The 26,972-nt window shown below is 39.1% G+C and overlaps 1 protein-coding gene across 1 annotated transcript in view; it reads left to right on the top strand.

Moving 5' to 3' along the window:
• Positions 1–26,972, top strand: part of LOC137192258 (contactin-associated protein-like 5) — a 112,595-nt gene that overhangs the window by 55,744 nt on the left and 29,879 nt on the right. The window contains exons 5-13 of the mRNA XM_067602794.1: positions 972–1,175; positions 2,100–2,284; positions 2,596–2,739; positions 2,939–3,212; positions 13,595–13,738; positions 13,865–14,024; positions 21,263–21,369; positions 22,191–22,310; positions 23,301–23,501. Of these exons, the coding sequence (XP_067458895.1) occupies positions 972–1,175; positions 2,100–2,284; positions 2,596–2,739; positions 2,939–3,212; positions 13,595–13,738; positions 13,865–14,024; positions 21,263–21,369; positions 22,191–22,310; positions 23,301–23,501 (1,539 nt within the window). The remainder of the gene's footprint in view (positions 1–971; positions 1,176–2,099; positions 2,285–2,595; positions 2,740–2,938; positions 3,213–13,594; positions 13,739–13,864; positions 14,025–21,262; positions 21,370–22,190; positions 22,311–23,300; positions 23,502–26,972) is intronic.

The following is a 26,972-nucleotide window of genomic DNA, read 5'->3' as shown; positions in this document are numbered from 1 at the left end:
GACTGTTTCACCCTGACGGTCCCGGTGTTTCCTCCGCAGGCTCCACTTCACTCAGCCGCCCGTTAGACCCGCTGCTTCTTCTAGCGGAGGCTAGCTGGCTGTGCTTCCCTCCGGTCATGCTGCAGCTAACACTCCGCTAGCCTCTCAGCTAACGTTAGCCCCGGTTTGTTATTCACGGGCGGCTGAGTGAAGTGCAGCCTGCGGAGGAAACACCGGGACCGTCAGGGTGAAACAGTCCACGGAGGAGCTGCTGTGTTCGGCTGCACAGATAGGAAACACCCTGACTGACAGGATGTACCACTCTGTTTGTACCAACTTCTTTTTGGTTTATAACGGCGGTTGGCAACCAGCGTATTAGGTGCATTACCGCCACCTTCTGCTCCGGAGTGTGGACCAGAGATTAAATCCTCCACATTAATCCTGTCTGTCTAATAAACTCAAAGAAAACTCTACTGCTGCTCCCACTTGGCAGGTTCATTAAAGTTTTAATGCTGAGCTCCTGAACTCCAGTCTTCCTCAGTTCTTCCTTCATATATTGTCTTTCTTGATCATACTTAGTATAATCTATGCTTGCATCCATAATAGTCTCCTCAGCCAGCTGGAAAACAATATGTGCATATATCGGTATCAATCGGCCACAATGAGTTGGAAATATCGGCATATCGGATATCGGCAAAAAATCCAGTATGTGCATCCCTAGTATGAAACCTTTCTTATGTTTGTGTTTTGTTATGCTTGCTGACATGTTTCTGCATTTATATGAGGATGTATATGTGTTTTTTTTTCTTTCTGAGATTTTATATATGTACATTGTCTGTATATGATGCCGCTAGTGTGGCTAAACTCCTTTTGGAGATAATTCTTCTACATATCCAAAATTTTATAACTTGAATCACTTAAAATCAGTGCGGCTGAATCATGTTATCCAATGTGTTTTATAGTTTTCATCATGATGTGGTTATTTTTTTCAGAATCAGACGTGGCTGACTTTGACGGCAGAAGCTCTCTGCTGTACCGGTTCAATCAGAAGTCCATGTCGACGGTGAAGGACGTGATCTCTCTGCGGTTCAAGAGCCAGCAGGCCGAGGGGGTGTTACTGCACGGGGAGGGACAGAGAGGAGATTACATCACTCTGGAGCTTCACCGAGGAAAACTGGCCCTCTACCTCAACCTGGGTCAGTTACAGCTGTCTGAAGCCCCATTTTCTTGTTGACATCAGACATGGTGGGTGCCAGATGTCTGTCAGGTTCTTCACCTGCATACAGAATGATGTGGTTCCAGTAACAAGCAGAAAACCAATATAGTGTCTCTTCAGAGTCTGTGGTTACAGCTCATCACTACCGAGAGGCATCCTCCTTTGTTTCTGAAGGAGTAGATCCTTTAAAACAGCTGGATGTGAAGTGCAAGTCACTTTACAGTCAACACGCTCCTCTGGTGCTGAAAACACATCAGAAGGTGGCTGTGAAAATTTTACAAATGTTTTATGATCCATCCACCTGTTTTTATTCAGTTTCAATGGAAACACAAGAAAATTTGAAAAAAAAATCCCAAAATATTGCAAAACAAGTGTTTCCTGTTGTCTGAGGTGTAACAGCAGCTGTGTGGATAAAAATCAAAGTGAATAAATAACGACGTACATGAATCATGTGACTTCACTGAAGAGCTGAAAACATCAGATCTGTGTGGAGCGATGATGAGGAGACTGTAACCTTCCTCACATGAACACATGAAACTAACAGAAATGTCACATTTCCATCACATTTTCCATCGTTTGAGCTTTTAATGACGTCATCTCGTTGTTTCCTCTTCTTCTGTGACGGTTTAATGGCAGCGACTGGAGAATTAGCGCCACCTGCTGTTCATCTCCTGATATTCAAACAACAGTGGATGGAAACAGGCTTGAGTTACATTTGGATGCAACCTCGACTGGTGATGTTAAAGTCAAAGTGGAGTTAAAAGTCATGACTTGAGCACATGTTATGTGACTCTCTGACAAATCATCACATTTGAGAAACAGGAACTAGCAAATCTTTTGCGGTTGTTTTCTTTCACCGGATTAATGACTTCACCATCGTTTTTCCTGTATTTGTTCCCGTCAGACGACACAAGGCTGAGGTTCAGCAGCGGTCGCGTCGCCGTCACAGTCGGCAGTCTGCTGGACGATCAGCACTGGCACTCTGTCGTCATCGAGCGCTTCAACAAGCAAGTGAACCTCACGGTGGACTCCCACACGCAGCACTTCCAAACCAAAGGGGAGGGAGACTCACTGGAGGTGGACTATGAGGTCAGTCCGTCCTGTCTGTTTCAATACTGTTATTCATTGTGACAGTGAGCGTTATTTCAGGCTTCTTCGGTCCAGGAAGTAAAAATAAATCAGCAGAGTTCCCCTTTAAGTTCATGAAACTCACTCATTCAGCTGAAACAAGCTGCCAGAGTATTATTATATTATATTAAATTCTGTATTTTCAAGAATTTGGTTATAAACCAAAGTGGTATAAAAAAAAATTTAAAAAAACAGGATATGAATTTCATTGTGATATGACCTATAAAAAGAAGTTTTTTGCATTATTTTTCTGTTTGGTCTCTTGATTAAAGCTGAGCTTCGGTGGCATCCCACTGCCCGGCAAACCGGGCACCTTCCTCAGGAAGAATTTTCACGGCTGCATCGAAAACCTTTATTACAACGGCATCAACATCATCGACCTCGCAAAGAGACGCAAGCCACAGATTTACAGCGTGGTGAGTTTGACTTTGACTATATTTAAATAATGTAACTGAAGAAGAGTAAAGTTGCAGCCGGACAGATAAACAATGAGCTGAGAGGAGCTGCAGAGTCACAACCAACACATTACACACTGACACATCAGGCTCTGCATTTATAAAATTATTAATTAAAGCTATTTTAAATGTGTGTGACTTTGTGTTTCTGGTCCTCCAGGGAAACGTGACCTTCTCGTGCTCGCAGCCCCAGCTGACGGCCTGCACCTTCCTGAGCTCCAGCAGCAGCTTCCTGTCGCTGCCGGCGGCCGCGCCGTCCTCCATCATGGGGGGTTTCTCTGTTCGATTCCAGTTCAGGACGTGGAACCCAGACGGGCTGCTGCTCTCCGCTCGGCTGAGCCCAGAGCCCCGGAGACTGCAGCTGCAGATCAGCAACAGCCGGCTGCTCCTGACCCTCCACAGCTCAGCACAGCAGAGATCAGAGGCCACGGCGGGTCAGGACACACACACACACACACACACACACACACACACGAGTAATCTTGATTTAAATGAAATCGATCTTCATCTTGCAAGAGGTGAAATTCTTCACCAACTGTTGCTTTTGGTTGTCTGATGGTTTCTTTGTAAAGAACCAACAAAGCAAAGTGCTGAAGGAAATAAAAAGACTTTCATACAGAACATTAAGAAGAAAAAACACAATAAAAAATACACATGAATGGGATTTAAAAAAGTGTAAAATAGAATATAAAAATAAGCTAAAAGTGAATTAAGCAGAAACAATGAAATTCACGGAGCAGTGTGAGAGATCAATAGTCACAAATTTGATTTAATTAAAGGCAGCAGCAAACAGAAAGTCTTCAGCCTTCATTTAAATGAATTGAGAGTTTGTTTAAGATAGATAGATAGATTCTTTATTGTCATTGTATTAATACACAATGAAATACAGTTTGGCAGAAATCCTCAGTATAAAATAAGATAGTGAAATTTGATAAAGTGTTTTACAAAATATATACATGGCAATATAGGATAAAGTATGTGGTGCATAAAAGCTGAACGTTGACTTTGGGACCTTTGGAGGACCTCAACAAAAGGTTAAGCCTATGAGATTGTTTTTTATGTAGAAAACATACAAGTTTGTGATTATGCATGTTTCAAACTAATGTTTAACACAGTGTACAGCGCCATGTGGGACTGCCCTGGGGTGTCATGACATTAATCATATCATTGTTCATTAATAACTCCCATCACATTAAAAAAGTTGGCGACATTTATAAGTTACATTTTCAAACATATCAACACAGAAAAAAAAAGTGAGCGTCAGAGCACCGATGGGAAGATTTGACACACAAAAAAAAAACAGCTCAAAGAAAAGCTGAAAGAGACAAAACTACTCAGCTAACCGTTAACAGACAGGTTTTAGCGTTTATAAATTCATATTTGTTTTATGCGGCTCTCTGATCGCTGGTACACATGAAAGCAAGACTAGAGACGTCCTGTCAGTCAGACCTGCAGGTTGATCCGTGTGCTGTCTCCTTCAGATATGAGGTTTAGCTTACAGCCGCATACTGTCCTCAACCTGTACAAACACACAGGCAGTTATTTAGACTGAAAACACATTTGTGTTGTAGGCGGACACAATATTTACATTTGTACTGACTTCAAAGACCCGCTGCTCTGTTTCTGCATCACCTCGAATGTTTCTGACACTTTCACAAGAAACTTTGGGTGGTTTCCTTTATGGTGAGACCTTATTTATGCAGATAGTCACTGTTGTTCAAGAGCGACATCTTTTTTTGTTTTTGCTGCATGATAGTGGAAGAAGTTAAATATAAGCTCATTTTAATTGAACAAAAAAAAGAATGTAAAAGTCTCTGTGTGTTCAGCTCTCAGAACTTTTGTAGCTTTTAACTGAATCTCTGTGGTTTGAAGTTTAGTTTCTCTCCCACGTCCTTGTTTGTACTTTCAGAAACTTTTACCGTTTCTAATGGTTTTCAGTTGTGTTAAGTTACTGCTGATGAAAACCTTTCCTGCTGCTAAAAGCTTTCCACTGACAAACTAACGGAAGGCTTTTATTGTGAAGAACTTATAGGAAATTAGTTGTTGTAATGGAGAGGCAAATCTCTGCCGTGCTGACTCACCGAGTCAAATCAATTCAAACCAAGCCAGCACATGTATATGGAAAAGGCCTGTAAGAGTCTACAGCCATGCTAGCAGGTCTGTGAGGCTGAATGCAAACATGCTAAGATGAGGAACATCCAGTGTTTTCCATGTTCACCATCTTAGTTACCGTAAATTCTAAATTAGTGTCCCGGGCCTTATTTAGATTGTTTTTCAGAGAGAACTGGACTTTTATTTGAGACAAGTGTTCTCTAGTTAATGCTAATTTAACACTTCCTCCATTTTGACCTGTTGTCTTGATAAATTCAGTATAACATCCATTTGCACAACATTTACCTCCATCAGTACAGCAAAGAGTCATGTCAGGTGTTCAAATTTGTCTTTTTCCTGAAATGATGTTAAAGGTAACATAAACAAACACAATCAACACTTCCTCCAGAAGTTTCATATTAAAAGTCTTGCAGTCTTAGTTTTATGTAGACTTTTAATGTGAAAAACATCAGGAAGTGTCGAGTTTTGTTGACAGTTGTTTCACATCAATCAGTAGTACAATGAAGAAGGTAGTGCAGGTGATTCCACCCCCTCAATGTTTTACTACCCCCAGCCTTTATTAACAAAAGCTCGTCATTGGTTCATGGTGGACCTGTCTGTTATTCGAGACTTGGTCATTATTTGAACACCAGTTCACATAAGTACAGCTGAGGCTGATGGGAATGTCGTTAGTAGTTGTTGCAGGTATTTGATCATGATAGATGGAAGATGAAAGGATCAACAAAGTTATCACAGTTCATCCTGAGAGGAACATGAATGTCAAATTTCACAGCAATCCATCCAATAGTCGTTGAGACATTTCATTAAAAAATATCAACGTCAAGGTGACGCTAGAGGAAAAGTCAGAGGATCACCGAAGTCAGTAGGATTCATCCTCTGGGATTCATGAATATCTAAACAAAACTTTATCACATCCATCAATTTGGACCAAAATGATGGACCAACTAGCAGTTTGATGTTCCTCTCTGATATCAGCAGCTCCTCTAACCTTCACTCCTGCATATCTAACCAGCCTCCCATAAGTCAGATATGTTGACCAAGTTACTGCACATTTCAAAAAGTGGGCATTTATATACCTGTCTCAAATAAAGCCCTGGTTAATATAAATAGTTAAAGTAAATCTATTTAAATTAACACTTGGTTAACTAATCAGAGAGATTAATCGCCATTTTTTAACCCTAACCCTTTTCCTGAACAGATGTGTCAGCAGAGTGGTGGGTGTGACAGGACTGTTGTCATATTGATGGAGTTACTGCTGTGGAAATGTAAAATATCGGCTACTGCATACATCAAGGGCAGGTCAGAAAACAGGGAGGCTTCTTATTAAAATATGAGGAAATATAATCATAAAACCCCCAAACGTGTTTCAAATAAAGGCCTGGTTCTCTCTGCAGTTCAGGTAAACAAATATGTCTGAAAAGCTTGAAAACATTGTGAGATAGAAGCTGCAGAGGAACCCAGGAGTCAGACATGTAGTCCATCTGGCTGCCTGCATTGTATTGTATTCATAATGCTTCATTCTACCGAAGCACACTGGACACAGTCGACCGAATCCATCATATAATAACAGGACAAGATGTGGTTGTGCACATAATTTCACCCTTCATATTTTTAGGGCCTTTGTCCTCAATAAAACCTTCATTTTCTTGGGATTACATGAAGAAAAATGTAATGTAGAGAGCCACGAGGGGATCATGAGACTGCTGTGCAGAGATAACATGTAATCATGTGTGATTGGTGAAGAGAGAGTATCAGCAGATGGCAGGTTGGAGGGGATCACAGCTAGAAATTCATGAACCACAACAGGTTCTTTTTGAAGTCTCAACTTCACACCGAAAACTCTTTTTATTGAATAGAATCAAACTGTGGATTCACAGAGAGACGCCTCCTGTTCACCTCTAACTGAATTTATAATTTCGTCAACTCCTTTTATATAAATCGCCTCCTTCAACTGTAACCAAGACATTACATTTGCGTCACTGTTTGTGTCAGTAATCGCTTCCCTTCAGCTCAGTCGAGGTTTTTCCACAACAACCACGTGTCCATATTAGTAGTTACAGTAAATCTTTATTGATATGATGTCGACTGAGGTTTAGACTTCATTCTTGAAAACAGCAGCTGAGAAAACAAGAGTCTATTGAGTAGTTTAGCAAAGATTTGCATCAAAACTTGAAAACTTTCTCTGAGTCATAACTCATATCTAAACGCCCAGACATGATACACACGATTTTAGATACAGTGTGTTGATGTGTGTCACTGATACACTGCTTAGAAATCATAGAAAAAAGACTCCCTGTAAGTCCAGAACTTGCCTGAGAATGATCATGTTTTTAAGGTTTCTACATGCAAACAGCAACTAATGAGAACTAACGTTAACTAACGTTTGATATAGCTGATGTCAGACCCTTTATCACATCGTCACACATCAGCAGTTGGAATTTTCCGCAGTTGTTCTGGCATTTTAGACGTTTAGATATTCTTTTTATTTTCACTTCTCGTCCCCGATCATCAATGATGCAGAAAAACAGCCTCTAAATGGACTTTGTGGGATTGTTTGAGAGATTTTGCCGTCAGAAATGATCATCCTCATCCTCATCAGTTCAGCAAAAACAACAAAAACATCAGTTAATGACAGGAACAGTCTTCTGTTCACTCATATATAATAGAGCTGCAGTGATTAACTACTTTTTAATAATTTTTTAAGAAAAAAAAAGTCAAAATTATCTGGTTCCAGCCTCTCAAATGAATCTAATATAATACGAATGAATATTTTCTGGTCTTCACTGATAGAAAACTGAATATTTATGAACATGACACTTGTTGCTCAAACTCTTCATCATCTCATCATCTCAGCAACGTTCAGTGAAAACGTTCTTTTTTCTTTTGTTTAGATTAAAGCTGCAACAATTTGTCAATTAGGATTTTTTCAAGCAAAAATATCAAATTAAATGTGAGCATTTGCTGCTTTTCTTCAACATATATAACATTCAATCAAATATCTTCAGATTCTGGACTGTTGGTCAAACTAAACAAGCACATTGAAGACATCAGCACAGATTTACAGGCAAATAAACACGTAAATAATAGGCAATAATACAGGTAAATTCACAGAGCAAATGATTAATTGAGAATATAATCAACAGATTAATTGATAATGAAAATAATCGTTACTGGTAACCCTAGTTCAGATGCATTACTTTTATATACAGTATATGTAAGTTTAGCTGCCTACACAACATCATAATAATTTTCCCTGAAATATATATTATTTTATCTATTCATTTTTTTAAAAATGTACTCAGTTTTATAGTATTTTACTGCATGTTCACAACCTTTGATTTGTTAAGTATCTTCTATCTGCAGTTCAAGGTACTGCATTTCATGTATAAAAGGTTCCATACAAATGAACTTTATTATTATTATTATTATTTTTATTAATGGAACCATTTTCTTGAATTAATCAAATAGTAAAAGATGATTTGTTTTGTACTGTTGTTCTTGTTTAGATGTTGTGTGTTTAATGAGAAGAAGTTTTGAGACGATCTCTAACTTCAGCTCACAGAAGTTTTGAGGTTCATGTTTTAATCTCGAGTGTATCTGCCATGTCCATTTTTATATCAGTGTTATTTTGGCTTCTATTTGTTTTTTCCTTCTTTTTTTGGATAATTACTGAGGCCACAGAGGGAGTAATTACTAAGAACATTTTGGGTAAGAAATTAATCTCACTACTCAGCATGAATGCCCATCAGGAGACAACGTTGAGATTCAGACAGTAAATTTGTGTGAACAGACTTTGTTTCATGTCTGAATGTCGAGCACAAAGCACAGACAGAGGAGGTAAATTCTTCACATCGGGGTTTCTGTGTGATACTCGTCCATGTGATGCAGAAAATCTCTGCACAGGAAGTGATGAATCAAAACTAAACAGTGAATGCACTGTGTATCTTAAACAGCAGCTGATGTTGGATCTTTCATGGTTCCTCTGGTGTCCCCAAGCTGGGACAATAAACATGAACATGCTGGGTGGAATTTACCTGCCTGGTTTCTGAGTTTACAGTTTAAATAATAAGACTAGCTGTGCCTCAAGCATAATAGAGATGTCTCTATTATACTTGCTGCAAAAGCAGCTGTATAATGTAAAAGAAACAGAAATCCTCTCTGTGTCCCAGAGTCAGAGGAAAAAGTTGACATCGGTGTCATCTCTGTGTTCAGAACATATAATATCTTAACACTAATTGCTAACTTAAGCCCCATTTGGACGGGAGTTATTTCTCAAGGGGAGGTGGGGTGATTTTAACATTTCAGTTTTTCACCCCCGCCCCAGTAATAACTACAACTGGAATGAGCGACTGTTTTTTCAGTGAACTCGCTGCTCCTACTGTCATTTAAATCCCATCCGGAGAGACGTCTCTGTATTTTAAAGTGGATCTCTGAGGTTTTTCCCTCTCCAAAAAAATTGTTTTTGCTGATCTGACACATGGAAACATTCTAAGACCAACATATTTGGGAACCAATATGACAACAGAAAAAAAAATAAAAGCATCAGGAGAGCAAGACCCCATGAAAGCTCATCAGATGTGCTGCTGTAATGTCAGCTACAGGTCGGAGCTGCTGTTCTCTTTACACAAGATTTGGTGGATTACTGTGATACTGAAGAAAACTTAAAGGAGCAATAAATGACTGATAAATGAGCCTCACTGGATGTCAGCAAACAACTATTTGCTATGTAAAGATATAGTGGAGTAATGGCGTCCTGGGCAGTGAATGAAGTCACACTCCCTCTATGTTGTCCGAGCTTCTCTGTGCATGTTAGTGCACGTGAGTCCCTCCATGTCCTCCACGCCCATTTCCAAGATGGCGGTTGCAAAATTTCTCAAATTACAGCCAAACAGTTCACTAAAATATGTCTCTGAAAACATTTGAGGTTAGAAACAGGTAAGGCAGTAACAGAATCTTGATCCATATTTGATCAGCACGGCCTAGTTTTACAGTTTGATCTGAGTTTCACGAGTTGTTGGCTTTCAGAGGCTTCAGAAACTGCCTGAGAATCACATTTCTTAGTTTTCTTCAGTATCAAAGTAATCCAGTGATAACTGTCTGTACGTCCATGACTACACTGCAAACAGGAACTGCTAACAGCTGATTCACTCACAGTGTCAGACTTTGACAAAAACGAATAGGACTGATAAAGAAGAGCATCAATCTGAGCAAGCGTTTGATACCAGTTGTTTTTGCTGTTTTGGTCAAAAACACACAAAAAACTGTGAAGTTTGGATACCTAGCTTAAACATCAGACTGTCCTGTAGTCAGCTGGTTCAGTTGACAGTAGAGTCAAACTAAAAACCCCATCATGAGTTCAGGACCTGAGAGATGCTGTGTGCAGACACTCAACAAATAGCTCTACTGCTAACTACTGCTAAAAATACAATGTCTCTTTTTACATTTATAATTCTACACCTGTTCAATGAACAACGTACAACAAGATTTATTTTTCTTTTAGCTAGCAGTTTGCCCCTGCCTCTAGTCTTTGTGCTAAGCTAGGCTAAACACATCCTGGGCTTTTCTCTGTACTGGACACACAGCTGATTAATGTCGGACTGTTTCTTCATAATCACTAACATACAATGAGTGCACCAATAGTGGAATTAATATCTTATAAAGAGTCAGTTTATAAAATCTAAAAGGAATTCATTTAAAAACTGCAACAACACGCTTCATAACAGTGTCAAACGTACAGCAGCGCCCTGCAGGGTTGTGTCTACTCTTGTTTTCTGTCATACTCCAACTTTACAAGAGCAGTCAACCTCTTATGTAAAACTTTTTTTTTCGTATGCTGGACAGTTTGAGGGACAACTCAAAGCTCCTGTTTGATATAGTGCTTTACTGAGTGCCAAAACATTACTGTGGAGAGAATATCGATCAGTGTCTTCTTTTATCCAGCTCATAGACTCCCAACTCCCACACAAACTGACATTAATGTCTTACAGTCGTAACAGGAGACACCTAACCTGCACTGATGGAGATTTTCTTATTTTTCAAGCTTAGAGATTTTGAAAGTAAGCAACAAAATCTAACGGAACACCAATCTGTCAGTTGCAAATTTTCAAATAAAAGTCTGTGTTCAGATAACGACAGAGTCAGATAATATCAGTGTGTGTGTCTGGAATGAACAGATAAAGTGATGAAAGGCTTAAAGGCTCTTAACAAACATTTTAAAAACATTGTTCAAAGCATAAAGCTGTTGATCTTCTATATTTTTGTTATTGCCAACAAATCTCATGTTTAGATCCAAACCAACAATGAACTGATCTACTAACAAGTATTGTGTGTGTATCTAAAGCCTGATATATCTTATTAAAAACACGTCAGTGAGTCACACCGCTGCACTGGGTGACATGTTCCTTCATCACGAACAGTTTGGTCTCGTTAGTTTGTTTAGAAACGGCTCCAAAGACTAATAACAGCATCATGTTTTCAGTCTTGGGAAAGTATTTATCTATGTAACTACATAAACTATATTTCTTGTAGGGGTGTGCCTGAACACAAATACATTATTCGGCAAAGCATAAATAATGGTTTTTTTTACGAATATTTGTTTCATACAAATATTTTAAAAAACATTTGTTAGGTAGAGGTCTTTCTGCAAAGAGGCGATGAGAAGTTTTAGCTCAGTAGTCAGCGCAGTCGTCTATGATCTGGGAGACTCCAGTTCATGACCCAGTGTGGGGACCTCCTTCATAAGGTGGTTTATTTATGAACACTCATTGTAACTTTAATTTTCTAAAATTAAAAATGTAATAAAAACAAAAACAGGATTTTTAGGCCTCTTTCCACTTTTATTCAAATACAAATACAATTAATTTTGCTGCCTCAACAAATACAGATACAAATACAAATACTGGGCTTTCTCCACATCCCTACTTTCTATATGCTAAAAATAAAAGCTAGTAATATCAGTCATTTTATTTTTAGAAATAAAAGATGAGTAAACATTAAAAAAAGGGGAGTGGACATGGTGTTGGGATGAAATGGATGAACATGGTGACTGGTGGAGTAGTGATGTCATTAAATTCATCAAACTGTTTCCTTGCGGCAGCGGCGCGGCTGAATCATACAGACTCTTACATGTCTGACAGATCAGCCACAGGGGGGAAACCAGCAGGCTGATGAAACATTTTGCAGGCAAATGTTTTCTTTTCCCAGACACTTGAGTAATATATATCACTGATGTGATATAAAAGACATTAGAGCCTCCATATAGACAATGTTTGTCACTTCTAGCTCAGTTTGAGATGGATACAAGCTGTGAAGGGGGGGGAAGGAGCTCGCCAGCAGTCCCTCACGGCTACTCTGCTTGTTCCATGAAAGAGCCAATCGAGTGGAGAGAACGACGCCCGAGGCTCTCGCAGTCTTTCGGGAGGAGGACAAGCATCATTGGACTTTGATAGACTCTGTGAGAGCAAACGTTCCCCCAAGAGCCTGGACAAACCCGACCTAACAGCCCATATTTTTGACAAATTGAAATAACTCTCAATAAATGTGCATGAACCCTTTCATTTCCTCTGAGCTCTAATCAAGAACAAAATAGCTTTTTTTTTTTTTATTCACGGCTGCCGTCATGCCGTCACTGAACATGTCAATGCAAAAGTAGATTGTGGATTAGGCTAAATTACAGTTTTAGGACATTTAGTAGCTACTCAAGATACATTCCAGTTGCAGTGTGTAGTTTTGCTCATCATTTCTATCAATAATAACAACAATAACAACCTGTCAGATCATCTGATCATGTTTCTTTACTTCATCAGACTTGTTTTTAGTGACAAACTGTGTTCCCAGTGTTCAGAAATGAACTTGTTGAGTACAGTGTTATTAATACTGGTAGAAATATTGTTTAACTGTAATGCAAAGGCAGAAATTGAAATCCTCCAGAGCTACAGTTTCACCAGCTCATGAGAACAGAGAAGACCAGATGCTCAGACCAGAAAGTGCCACAACTAAATTCATTCATGCTTAGAATGAGGAAAGATCAACAAGAATTGCTTCTCATTCCTATATAAAATAGTATAACATTGTGTGGTGCCAAATGTTTTTCAAATGTCAGCTCATTTAAGATGTCTTTCCTTTTGTCAACAGCAAGAATTTTGGTGGCAAAATTCTCCAAATTTGAACTCAAAGTAAAAATTGTACTCCATCTCCACAAGCAAATCCACTAATCACAGCAGTCCATTGAAATTAATTTCATTTGGCTTTTATAAATGCTGTTGTGAAAGAGCCAATAAAGCAAAAGGTTGACTATTTGGGAAGAGCACTGGCAGTGAGTTAAGGCGGTAAAACACGTGACAACTGTCAAGCTGAGTCTGAATCTGAATAAGGTTGGAGCAAGTCTGTTCCAGTCTGGGTCAGTTGGCGTAGATAAGAAATATGGAAAATATGGAAACAGGTGGAAACAGCTAGCTTGGCTATGTACAGTCTCCACAACAGATCCCAGCCAAAAAACACAGTCCAGCACATAAGCATCTGTAAAACAGCAACCAGCGGACAAAAAATGAAATGATCTTCTTATCTCACTCTGCCAGAAAGCGAATAAGTGCATTACCCAAAATGTCAAGCTACTGCTTTAAGGTACAAAAAATGATTTTGTGCCACAGAAAACTAAACTGTTTGTCAGTGAAGTCTGATGTGAAGTCTTTCTCTCTGTCTGTAGGTCACAGAGTTAATGACGGACTGTGGCACTCTGTGAGTCTGGACACCAGAAGTCTGCAGATCAGTCTGACTCTGGACAACGAACCGGCCTCCACCATCGAACAGTGGGAACAACTGGAACCCAGAGGCAGCTTCTACTTCGGAGGTCAGTAGATCATCACAGATTTGTCTTACACACATCCAGTATCAGAGCAGCTCTTGAAAGGTTTCTGCTCTCCACTAGCATGTAGGGCTAAAGGTGTTTTGTATTTGATGCGTCTTCTCTACACAGGCTGTCCTCCAGCAGGCTGTCAGAACCCGACTCTGTCCTTCCAGGGTTGCATGCGGCTCATATCCATCAACAGCCAGCCAATCAACCTCAGTCACATCCAGCAAGGACTGCTTGGAAATTATAACGAGCTTCAGTTTGACACCTGCAGCATCAGAGATAGGTAAAAGAGTTGTTAGCATGTTCTCTTTCACAGCTTTATACAGTCACTGGACCATCTGTATTTGTTCAGGAGGCCAACTTCTACATTTGGGAAATAAGTTGTGATACATATTTACCAGGTTTTGGGGCAGTTGATGACCATTTAACCTCTGGTAGTTACACTGCCTGATGAGAAACCTGGAAATGTTTGACTTGACAAGTTGACAAAGAGTGCTGGGACTGTAGCTGTAGTGAGGCGGCTGGGCCATCTCATCTCATTTTTAGCCATGCTACAGCGGCGGGGCTCGAGGGAAGCAAATGTCAGTTTAAAGGTCCGTTACTGTGGTCCAGACTAAAATATCTCAAATATCCTGCCCTGAAATTTTGCTCAGACATTCATGTTCCCCAGAGGATGAATCCTAATGACTTCAGTGATCCTCTGACTTTTCGTCTAGCACCACAGTCATTCCAGTTCCCCTACATGCCAATACCCCCAAGTGTCTTCCACTTAAAGGAGACATGTTCTGCACATTTCCAGGTCTGTATTTGTATTCTGGGACTCTACTGGAATACATTTGCATGATTTACAGTTAAAAACTCCTTATTTATCTTCTACTGGTCCTTAATGCAGCCAATCGTGGTCCAGTATGTGACTAACACAAGTGTGATGTGGAAACTTGAAGCCTCCAGAGCACAAACATCGAGAATGAAGGAGAAGACATCTGGTGTCCAGCAGTTCAACAATATTTACATATTCTGAGAATTTGGATTTTTTTAATGACAGAGAAGGAGATGTTGTTTTAAAGTGGAAATATTTTGCACATTTCCAGATCTATATTTATATACTGGAATATCTTTGCATGATTTACAATTAAAACTCTTTATTTATCTTCTACTGGTCCTTAATGCAGCCCCTCAGTTCAGTCTCTGTCTGAAACAGGTTTAGTTTTAGCTCCTGTCTCTTTAAGGCCCGCCTCCTGATGAGCCCATTCTGTTCTGATTGGTCAGCTTCAGGAAGCTCTGGAGGCTACGTAAGCAGGATTTCACTTCTTTTTCTCCTTTTTTACTCCAAATGTCTTCAACTTCTCAAATCCATCCGTACATGTTGGAGCTGAATCACATCTGAAATATGAGCGTGGACAACACATGGAAACACCTTAGCAACAAAGATTACAGATGCACATTTATGGACATGTGACAATCTGATGTCATCTTGTCAGGAAAGTAGAAAAACATTGCAAACAAAGCTTTCAGAGCAGGTTGAAGCTCTGACTTTTGACATAATGTAGTGCAGTGTCCAAACAATAGTGGCATTTACAGCATTTGTCGTTTGTTCAAATGCCTTAAATAACCTGCAGTACGTTAACCTGAACAGGACCTCAAAGACGGAACTAATGTGAGGAGGTTGGGATGGATGTTCGGGTCAACAAAACGTCGCCAGATTTGGTTCTTCTTTCTTCTAACCCTGACCACCATCTTTCCCAACTTCACCAAACCTGAACCATGGTCCTGTCACATCAGAAATTGATCATATTGCACCTACTTTTGACTCCACCTAAGTCAGATGTAAGACTGAACCTGCCACTTTGTACCGTCAACTCTTGACATGACCTAACATGACCAAATTATGGGATAGAATTTTTAAATGTTTTTTGGGGGGTATTTTTTCTGAAATATACCACGTTATTATTCAGTCCTCTCAATATGTTTCACTTCTTGCAAGAAGAATTATTCTTCATGGACCTGATGTGTTCTGTTCTGTCTTTCAAGTAAAAATTAATGAAAAGAGCTATAAAATAAAGAAAAAGGAAAGAAAATGGTCATATGAATAACTTGGCCAAATGCGTTGCTTTGAACGTTAAGTTCTGAGAACTCATTGAACAATGAGTGTGAACAGTTGCCACTACTGAATCTTTTGTTTTTCATTGACAGTTATTCAGGCACCTGCTCTGACTATTGATGATTCAAATCTATCTTTGGACCTCGACTTTTATCCAACTTACACGTCAGTTTTCTTCACAATTACAGCCTCACAGAGCTGCTCATGTGGCTGACAGTCTTGTCGGAGAAAGAGCGGCTTCAACTGTCTGCGTCCTCCAGAGGACACATCCAGCATTCACCAGTCAAAATGGAGATCTCTTAATGCAACTCAGCAGAAGCAGCGACTTATCAGCCTGCATTGTTCATTTGTTGATAGCGACATGTTTTCTACAGAGCAGACTGGAAGTCACTGACACCGTGTCCAATAGAGACTGTCAGGATCATCTAATTAAACTGCAGCAGAGACTCGGTAACACCTTCCCAGGCAGAGGGCTCTACTAACAAGCTGCTTCCTCCCGTGCTGCGTGGCATCAGTCCCTCATTACCTGCACAGCACTGAACCGGATCAGACCCACCAGCTCCAGCGGCGTCTGCATGTTGTCTGGAACATTTACAGGGAGGACACAAACATTTCAGCTGCCATCTTCTCTTGTCTCTGCCCTGAGGGGAGTCTTAGTCTCGGTGCCTCGTGTCAGATTTGAAGCTACCTGCTCTCTGTTGCCCAGATTGTACAACATTACTGTGTCAGCTGGGAGCAGGATGTGCTATAAGAAATGACAAACAACTGTATGACACATCACTTCCTGCCATATGTATCAGCGTACTTCTGTTTCATAAAACCTCGAGTCAAGTAAAAACCTTTATCTAATATATCATCTTTGTATTTTTTGAGTTTTAGTCCCCTTCCACTTTTAAACATGTTTAACTTCTTGTTCTCAGCTCTTCTTTGTGCAGAATGATGTACGAACAGTTTTCACTTTCATCTTCTGAAGGACGAAAGTTTCTCTGAGCTCACCTTAGATCTCAGTTTAACACCTGCAGGGTTTATGACATCACAACTAGTTTGGAGCCAATCGTGGTCCAGTATGTGACTTACACAAGTGTGATGTGGAAACTTGAAGCCTCCAGAGCACAAACATTGAGAATGAAGGAGAAGACATCTGGTGTCCAGCAGTTCAACAATATTTACATATTCTGAGAATTTGGATTTTTTTAATGACAGAGAAGGAGATGTTGTTTTAAAGTGGAAATATTTTGCACATTTCCAGATCTATATTTATATACTGGAATATCTTTGCATGATTTACAATTAAAACTCTTTATTAATCTTCTACTGGTCCTTAATGCAGCCCCTCAGTTCAGCCTCTGTCTGAAACAGGTTTAGTTTTAGCTCCTGTCTCTTTAAGGCCCACCTCCTGATGAGCCCACTCTGTTCTGATTGGTCAGCTTCAGGAAGCTTCCTCCAGATCCACAGGCTACGTAAACATAGTATGTACGAACAATCTGATGCCATCACGAAGAGGAAGCTTTGCAAACGGAGAGTTTAGGGAAGGCTGAAGCGACCCCCAGGAACAGCGCTGGGCTTTGAAGCCAATTTGACATAGCGGACAATTAACGGTGAACGGTGTAATTACAGCGACATGTGATGCTATTGGGCCCAAAAAATTTTCTCCTGTAGACATACATTGTAAAAGAGACGTCTGTAAGTCAGCAGATACATTTTTTTGAGTGTCACAACCCCCACGGAATGACTCGTTTCATTATCAGAATGTGATCCATTCGGTCCATTTGGAAAGTCTAGAAAAGCTGCACAATTGAATCGTTTTATCCCCGTTCAAATCAGCCGGAGGGCTAAACTGGAAGTTAGCAGTCTCAGCTGACGGAGTCTCTAGTGAGCCCCAATGGGTCCATAGAGCATGTGCAGTATGTTTTCAGGAAGTGGCTTTTTTCGCTTCATGCACCACTGAGCAACATTCATAGGAATGAACGGGACCCCGCCTCTGACGCTGTATCCACTTCTCTTCATACATCCATGGGCTGAAGCCCTGGGTTTTGACTTACAGGGAACATTTTTATATACATTCATCATAATAGTATAAAAATAACAATCACAAAAAACAGAGTATGTCACCTTTAAGAATTTATTACTAGGTATAAAAATAGTAAGTTTATAATTCCACTTAAAAAATAGATGAACATGTTGAAGATATGTTTCTTGTAAACAAATGCAAATGAAACAAAGATACATTTCTTGTATCTTGTATCTAGAGTTATCATCTGATTTCAGCTTTTCACAGTCGAACTGGCATCTAAATACTGTCACCAGTATGTCTGCCAGTAAGTGACATGATGTTCTATTACAGCAACCAGAAGACAACAAAGGAGAAATTCATTCAAAAATATTATATTATATATTATATTCATTAGTGACGCATTGACTGGGAAAAATTAATTCAGTGATTATAATACAGACTTCGCTGCACCACACACTACCTCATTAAAGAAATACATCATTACAACATTTTCTTTTTGTTTTATTGCTAATTTCTGTATATTTGAGTCATATTTTGATAATCTCAGTTTAATCCTAAATTTGTTGTATTTGTGTTTTTTATATAAAAAAAATATGTATGGTGGCCCTGAGAAATAAATAGAACCAAAGCAAATGAAGAAAAACACCTTCACCAATACATGGACAGTATTTAGAAAATAACACTGCAAAGTCAGAAAATACGACCAAATACACAAACGATGCAAGTCGCACCAAACACAAATAAAAAGGGAACAAGGGTGAGACGGATGCAACAAAGGTTCCCTGTGTGATTCCAACCAGGGGCACTGCAGCTCATAGTCGAAACCTGTAAATAAGAGTGGCCTGAATTTAACTGTTTCCTGTATTTTTTGTGTTTCCTGTGTTTTTTTGTGTTTCCTGTATTTTTTGTGTTTCTTGTATTTTGTTGTGTGTTTCCTGTATTTTTTGTGTTTCTTGTATTTTGTTGTGTGTTTCCTGTATTTTTTGTGTTTCCTGTGTTTTTTGTGTTTCTTGTATTTTGTTGTGTGTTTCCTGTATTTTTTGTGTTTCCTGTATTTTTTGTTTCCTGTATTTTTTGTGTTTCCTGTATTTTTTGTTTCCTGTATTTTTTGTGTTTCCTGTATTTTTTGTGTTTCCTGTATTTTTTGTGTTTCTTGTATTTTGTTGTGTGTTTCCTGTATTTTTTGTGTTTCTTGTATTTTGTTGTGTGTTTCCTGTATTTTTTGTGTTTCCTGTATTTTGTTGTGTGTTTCCTGTATTTTTTGTGTTTCCTGTATTTTGTTGTGTGTTTCCTGTATTTTTTTGTGTTTCCTGTATTTGGTTTTCTCACTTTGCAGCATTTGCAGTGCTTTGAGCTCTCAGGGCTACCGTAATGATAATATAATAATAATAATAATAATCATAGTTTATTTTTTGAAACTCCCAAATATCAATATTTGATCTTGGCCTCAAACATTTAGTAGTAAAGTTAACACATCTTGTACATGTGCGATCACATTTATCCACCAATATTTTCTTCTTCTATCAATTTAAGTATTTATGAGTATTAAGTACTTTTGAGTTTAAAGTATTGTAAGCTGTATGCTGTGCTGCAGGGACACAGTTGGCTCTCAGATTTGAGTCTTTTATTTGATGTTTGATGATCTCAGTTTCAGGATTGTGACCACGGTTTCGTGCTTCTGTTAAGAGATTAACCTTTATGTGACTTCTCCTCCTTTTCTCTCTGCGTCCAATCAAACTTCATGACTCAGTTTATGACGAGAGTGCACTTCTGCGGGTCGGCTGCTTTAATTTCATGACCTGTGAGAGCAGCTGTGAACACAACAATAGAAAAAAAAAAAAAAAAGCTTGATGGTAATTAAACCAACTGCTGCAACCTTATCCGAGCTGCGGCCGGCCCCGCTCCGCTGCAATTAATGGATGAGAGATGAAAGTGTATGAAATTATAGATGCATGCTTGAGAGGACTGCAATTATGTGAAACTGGAGGAAGGGACTATTAATCGGAAAAAGAAATGTGGTTTGAAGTTTCCTTGAAGTGCTTATTGTGTTCGAATCCTGTAAACATGAACTTTGCTCTGACAGTAATGCTTTTATTTTTAGAGAAAACATCACATCTTTTATTTCTCACCTTCAGACAACAAGCAGCTTCAGAATACCAATAAACAAATGCTATGAAAATACTAAAGTGATATTGTCACTTTTTTTTTTCCCAGTGTCAGTCTTAATAACGGCATGAAAAATGGAAAAACAAAGTGGTGATAATGTGGATCACATCGTCTGACCTTATATTCTTCCATTAGGTTATTCTCTCAAATCACTCTGTGTCTTTCTAAATATATTTATTCATGCTTTAAATGCTGCTGTGACACATCTGTTTGCAGAGATCAAAGTTGCTGCAGAATTGCCTTCACCAGACTGTGACGGTGGAAGTTTGTTATAAGCAAAATGTGCAAAACAACACAAACAACTTTCAACAACCACTTTGAATTTCTGGAGAGAATCCACATGGAAATACAAAGAGAGAGAGAGAACGCAGTTTAAATTATGCTTCATTTAGTATTTTGGATGGGAGAAAAAGATGAGATATTAATGTTTATTGTTTCTGACTAGAATTTGACTTGCTTGTTAAATCTACATGACCTCAAGTTTAAGAATGACCTGACACAAAACCCTGAAACTGTTAATATCATTAAAGCAGCTGTAATCAATATTTTAATAACTGCAGCTGTCAGTGTGTTGGTTGTGGCTCGTAGTGATGAACCTACAGAGAATTATCAGTGACTCTGCAGCTCCTCTCGGCTTTACGGAGCTTTATAGTGACTTTCAGCTCATTGTTTATCTGTCCAGCCGTGGTTCACTCTCAGCGTCTCATAGCGTCGTTTTCAGAGAAAAAGCTCTAAAAAGCAACTGTTCACTACCTGCTCAGCACCAAACAGACACAGTTAGCTGTAGACTAGCTGGTGAACATAGTGGAGCATTTAGCAGCTAAAGAGCCAGATATTTCCCTCAGGAGTTGGTAGAGAGTAAAACCAGAAGCTAAAAGAGAGTGAATATTGGACTTACATTCACCAGGTGGACAGAAACACGACTCCACATCAATGATAATGTTGCTCCGTAACTGCTGGATGTGGAAATAAGTAACTGTTTGCTAACAAGATCAACATATCAACTTAAAAGCTGATGATGTGTCAGAGTTGTGTTCACAGCTTGTTTCTGGTGAAAACTAGTGAACATCAGTGAATGCAGCTTCAAGTTGCAGCTGAAGTTTCTAACTTGCTGGTTGAGAAAGACTCACTACTGTCTGCTGTGAACTCCTTTATATTCACCTTCAATAGAACGATGCAAGCAGGGAGGATCAAAGATGAGCTTATATATATATACTATATGTTTTGTTCTGTGTTGCAGGTGTATTCCTAACCTGTGTGAACATGGAGGTCGCTGTCTGCAGTCCTGGAGCTCCTTCTCCTGCGACTGTTCAGGGACCGGCTACTCTGGAGCGACGTGTCACAACTGTGAGCAGTGCTCCGTTCTGATCAATCATACATTTTTATATTATCTTGATTATTCCTGAAGGTTGTTTTATCATGTCTTATCCTGTCATTTTAATTTAATTTGATCTCATTTGTGCTATATTAATGACATTTATTATTATTATTATTATCATTAGTCTGTCTTAAAACAACAGTCAGGAGCCCAAATGAACATGAAAGCTGTTATTCTTGCTGTAATCATTCCTCCTGTTCATACTGACCATTAGAAGATCCCTTCATAATGACCTTACAGTGGAAGTGATGGAGGACAAAATCCACAGTCCTCCTTCTGTGCAAAAAATGTATTTCAAAGTTTATCTGAAGCTAATATGAAGCTTCAGCGTCCAAATGAGTCAAATCAAGTAGATATCTTTCAACGTTACAGTCTTTTTAGTGCCAAAGTTCCTCTTTTTGTTACTCTACTTCCACCTGCAGTCAGAGCTCCTGAACACTGTCTCGCTTACTGCTGAAACATCTGTTAAATCACAACATTTAGGTCTGTCTGAGCTTCATCAGGTATATGGGCGAGGAAAACCTCTTTCACTGTTCATATGGACACGTGACTCTTGTCTTGTGAACTTGTCCTTTAAACAGTTGTGCTGGTGTGATTTTAAAAAAAAAATGAAAGGGCTTATAAAGACATCTTAGAAAAAAAGAGAAAAAAATCTAAAACTTTATATACAAAAAAACTCTTAAAAACCCTTAAAAAGCCTGAAAACTCCTGGCATGTAGATGTACAGTGTCAGAGAGGAAGATTGTGTTCAGTATCAGCTGAACTCGTTTGCACCGTCTGCTGCTTCCAGCCATCTATGAGTCGTCCTGTGAGGCCTACCAGCTGACTGGCAGCTCCTCCGGCTTCTACTCCATCGATCCGGACGGGAGCGGCCCCCTGGGGCCCACGCAGGTCTACTGCAACATGACAGGTGAGTTCACCGCAGTCCACCACGTTGTCACCTTTACTCTCTCCGAGCTCCGGTGGGACCAGAGCTCAGAGTAAAGAGTGGAGTCTCTCACAGATCAAACCGCATCGATCTGCAGCGCTGACACTTCACTGTGCTGAGAGAAATCATTACGCTCACTCGATACGCTTCATCGCAGTGTAGAACTTCATTTGTGTGACGTTTTCTGTAAAGGTCCATGTGACAATGCTGCAAAATAATCATTTCATCTTTGCCAGGATTCTTGTTTTTGTAAACCGTTTGCACCCATTTGGATGCAACAATATGTCAATAATCAGGAAATACATCAGGAAATACATCCTGTTAGATTCAGTGTGACAAACACACATAAACATCCATAAATCCACTTTGAAGTCAAGTTATCACCATGTTTAGAGTTTTCTTCAGAAACAGAGCTCAGGTGTAGCTCACAGCTCACTCACACTGACCCCAAAGCATTATGGGAACTGTAGTTCCTAAACTGAGAAGCAGATTATCCCCAACAGTCCAAAAGGCAAAAATGTCCATGTTGTAATGTTTCAAGGTTATATATCCAGAAGAATTCTCTTTTCAATAGAGATTCTTCGTTGTCACCACCTCAGTGACTCATTTCTATTTTTTTTTTTATCTTAATTGTTTGTCCAAAATCCATGAAATATCATTGCCATCAGTGAGGTGATATCCTTTCTTCTGATGCAACTTGTCAAGTTTTGCACATGTCATATTTTTTTACACAGACAAAACAAAAGACATATTATTCTATTTGTGTTGCATGTTATCTGATTATCAGTTTATCAGAGTGATAATCCAAGAAATCGTTACAGTGTTTTTGCACAATGTGCAGGATCACCAAGAGATCTAGAATCATCTTTTGTGACTCTCTGTGAGAGATACAACATGCAACTATATTTAAATATTAGCTAATTTATGTGTTTGTGTGTGTGTGTGTGTGTGTGTGTGTGTGTGTGTGTTCAGAGGAGAAGGTGTGGACGATTGTGAGCCACAACGTCACAGCTCCGGTCAGAGTTCAGGGCTCGTCTCTGCAGAAACCTCACGTCATGAAGTTCAACTACAGCGCCTCGGCCCAACAACTGCGCGCCATCGTCGCGGCGTCAGAGCAGTGCCAGCAGGAAGTGGTTTACACCTGCAGGAAGTCCCGCCTCTTCAACACCAAAGGTGAGTCGTCTGTTTAAAGAGGATCATTTCTTCTCTAAAGGTCGTTTCCACCAGATTTCCTCCTCCGTCCTGTTTGTGATCTCCTAAACACTCAGTCTGTCCGTATGTCGCTGTTCTGATTTGTTTTTCAATAACTCGAAAGGCGCCGTCCAATCGTGTCTCTGCACGTTCATCTTGAATTGTCCCAAACATGGCACGTTTGCTCCTAAATCATGAATCATTCATGAAGTCCATGAATTCCAGCATTCCCTCCGCGCCACGTGAACACAAACAAACAAGTTCATTATCCAGCAGATCAAAGAGAGACAGAGAACAAGCTGTTTAGTAGCTGTATGAACACTATCTGCTGCAGCCTGATTTGCTCAGCGCTCGTCTTTGTTGCCAGACTTCTGCTGTGGAAAAAGGTCAGTGGCTGTCAGTTACCGCCTCATCACTTCACTGAACACGTAGACACGAATAAATCCCTCATTTTCTCCTACAAACACACTCAACAGCATTTTCTAATTGATAATTCGACACAATTATATGGAGTTAATCTGAGTAATCATGCAAATGTATTAGGGGTGTAAAGATGAACGTATCTGAGAAGCGTGATGAGTAATTAGCGGATAGAGCAGGATGTCTTAACTGGCAAGCTGATAAAGTGTGATCTTCTCTCCACACATGTTTTAAACATATCAAAATAATCTGCTTTGAATAACATTTTCTGTCCCATGTGACACGAACACAGCAGGAGTCGACTGTCAATCTCTCGGGGGGGGGGGAGTGAAAAATCACACAAATGGTACAAAAAGCTTCTCAAATTGAGCTGATCTACCAATAAGGAGCCGCGTGGAGACTCTGAGTGTTATTTTAAGTGAAAAGATGAAGAAATTATTTGCTTTTAATTTGATAATAATCATTTTGATTTGATAAAATGATGGAAAACACTCCGTATGGTAAGTGGATGATTTAAAATGCCTCAATAAAACACATTAAACCTTTTATACATGCATTTACTGTGCCATAATTAAAGACAAATCGTATGTTAAATGACAATAATTAAGCCTTTTAGTCCTTTTTGTTTTGTGATTGGCCAGTTGATTATTTTGTGTCTCCAATCTGAAAACAAGAAGAAGCTCCTGATGAAAACTAGATGTAGTATTAACAGATCACTGCTGCTCTCTGCTGGACGGCACTGAAATCACCTCAATCCACCTCAATCCACCTCAGTCCACCTCAGTCCACCTCAGTCCACTGCTTCCCTTTATTTTTTGTTTGATTTGAATGTGACATGGATTGTTGGAGGTGTAGGTTGGTTAAGTGAAGGTTTCAGAGAGCAGTTACATAAACTATTGATGCCAGAAACTCTCCAGCTGTGTTTCTTAGCAGGCAGGTTTCTCTCTGCGTCCGCTGGGTCACTGGACGGTTTTATTGGTGCTTTGAGGATTGTTCTCCACACACAGCCGGATGTTGCTGAATGGTTGAGATCCATCTTTTGAAATTTTATTCACAAGAACTAATAAATACCGAGAGAGGTTTTATCAAGTCTTTTTTATGTCCTGTATATAAAGGAAGAAACCTAACAGCAAGTAAATATTCCTACAATTTGTTTTTTAATGAAAATATATGTTGAATTCATGCAATATTTGTTTACACATTATTATTATTATTATTATTATTATTATTGTCTCTCTGGTTGATTATTTATCTAATTCTGTTTGTTCAGAGTTTAATTATAAAAAAGTCTAAATTGTCACAACCTGCCCAAAACTACTTTTACCCTCCATATTAAATAAAAAGTTAAAAAAAAAAAAACAAACACCAGATCTGGCAGCACTGAGCAGAAGTAATGGAGTAAACTAGAGCCTCTCCAGAATGAAGGAGCTGGAAATAAAGAAATAAAGCTCATCCATCGCAAATATACATCCAAATGTCCTTTTCACAGAAAAATACATACAATAAAAATGACCACATATAGTTTGTTTTAATCACACTGCTCTTCACCTCCCGTACAGATCAACAGACAACACATCTTCATCACTGATGAAGACGTGTTTCTCCTCGCAGACGTTCAGTAGTCCGATGTCTTTATGAACAGTGTGGTCTAATTACGTGTTCTTACTTTAATTAAAAGCTCTGCTCGTTCCTTCATTAGTATCCGTATGGGATTAAGTGAAGATGCGACGCAGCAGCTTTTAACATGACAATAAACAAACAGCAACATCCGTTTAATGACTGCTGTGAGCTCTACAGCTGCAGCCCAATAACAGTCATTACAGTCAATTCAAAGTCTTTTTTATGCATCCTCAACATTATTACTGCTCTATTTCCCTCAATACACTTATTTACTTGTGTAATGCTGTTGAGTTGAATGATTTTATTTCCACATTTTACTTATTTCATTCAATGTCTTTATTAATTTACCTTTTGATACTCATAATTTAAGTTTATCTGTAAAGTACAACATCACACACACACACACAGCTGATAAACATGCTGGATATATAACCTGGAGTCAGACCTGGCAGTGCTTTGTAGATGAGGAGTAAAACCTTAAAGTCGATCCTGTGGTGAACAGGGAGTCGGTGCAGGTGTCTGATCCTGGTCAGGATACGTTGGATGTCTTTAGACCAGTGAAACGTCTGTTATAATAAACTGTGCTGCTGATAAAGGAAGCTTGAACACATGTTTCAGAGTCTGACTGAAAAAGAAAGCAACACATTTTTGAAATATTTCTGAGGTGACGGAAGGCAACTTCAGTCACCTCAGAAAAAAGTCAAATTCAAGTCAGCACCAACAAGAACTCTCAGTGGTCGTAAGAGATACACATTACTGAAATATACACGTGTGCAGCGGTGGAAGAAGTACTCAGATCCTTTACTGAAGTAAAAGTACCAATACAGCAATGTAAAAATACTCCATTACAAGTAAATGTCCTGCATGAAAAATCCTACTACAGTAAAAGTACATAAGTATTATGAGCTTGATGTAGTTAAAGTATTACAGTAAAAGTACATAAGTATTATGAGCTTGATGTAGTTAAAGTATTGCAGTAAAAGTACATAAGTATTATGAGCTTGATGTAGTCAAAGTATTGCAGTAAAAGTACATAAGTATTATGAGCTTGATGTAGTTAAAGTATTGCAGTAAAAGTAGTGGTTTGGTCCCTCTGACTGATATATTATTATATATGACATCATTAGATTATTAATAGTGAAGCATCAGTGTTAGAGCAGCATGTTACTGTTGTAGCTGCTGGAGGTGGAGCTAGTTTACACTACTTTATATACAGTTAGCTAGTTTAGTCCAGTGGTTCCCAACCTAGGGGTCGGGCCCCTCCAAAGGGTCAGCAGATAAATCTGAGGGGTGTTGAGATGATTAATGGGAGAGGAAAGAAGAAAAAACAAAGTTCTGATACACAAATCTGTTTTCAGTTTTTGGACTTTTTCTCTAATCTTTGATTTTTGCTGAAATATTGGATCATTTGAA

The sequence above is a fragment of the Thunnus thynnus genome, chromosome 11 (genome assembly GCF_963924715.1).
Source record: "Thunnus thynnus chromosome 11, fThuThy2.1, whole genome shotgun sequence".
Lineage (NCBI taxonomy): Eukaryota > Metazoa > Chordata > Actinopteri > Scombriformes > Scombridae > Thunnus > Thunnus thynnus.
Note: the sequence above shows the minus strand (reverse complement) of the source record. Positions and strands in the feature narration are given on the sequence as shown.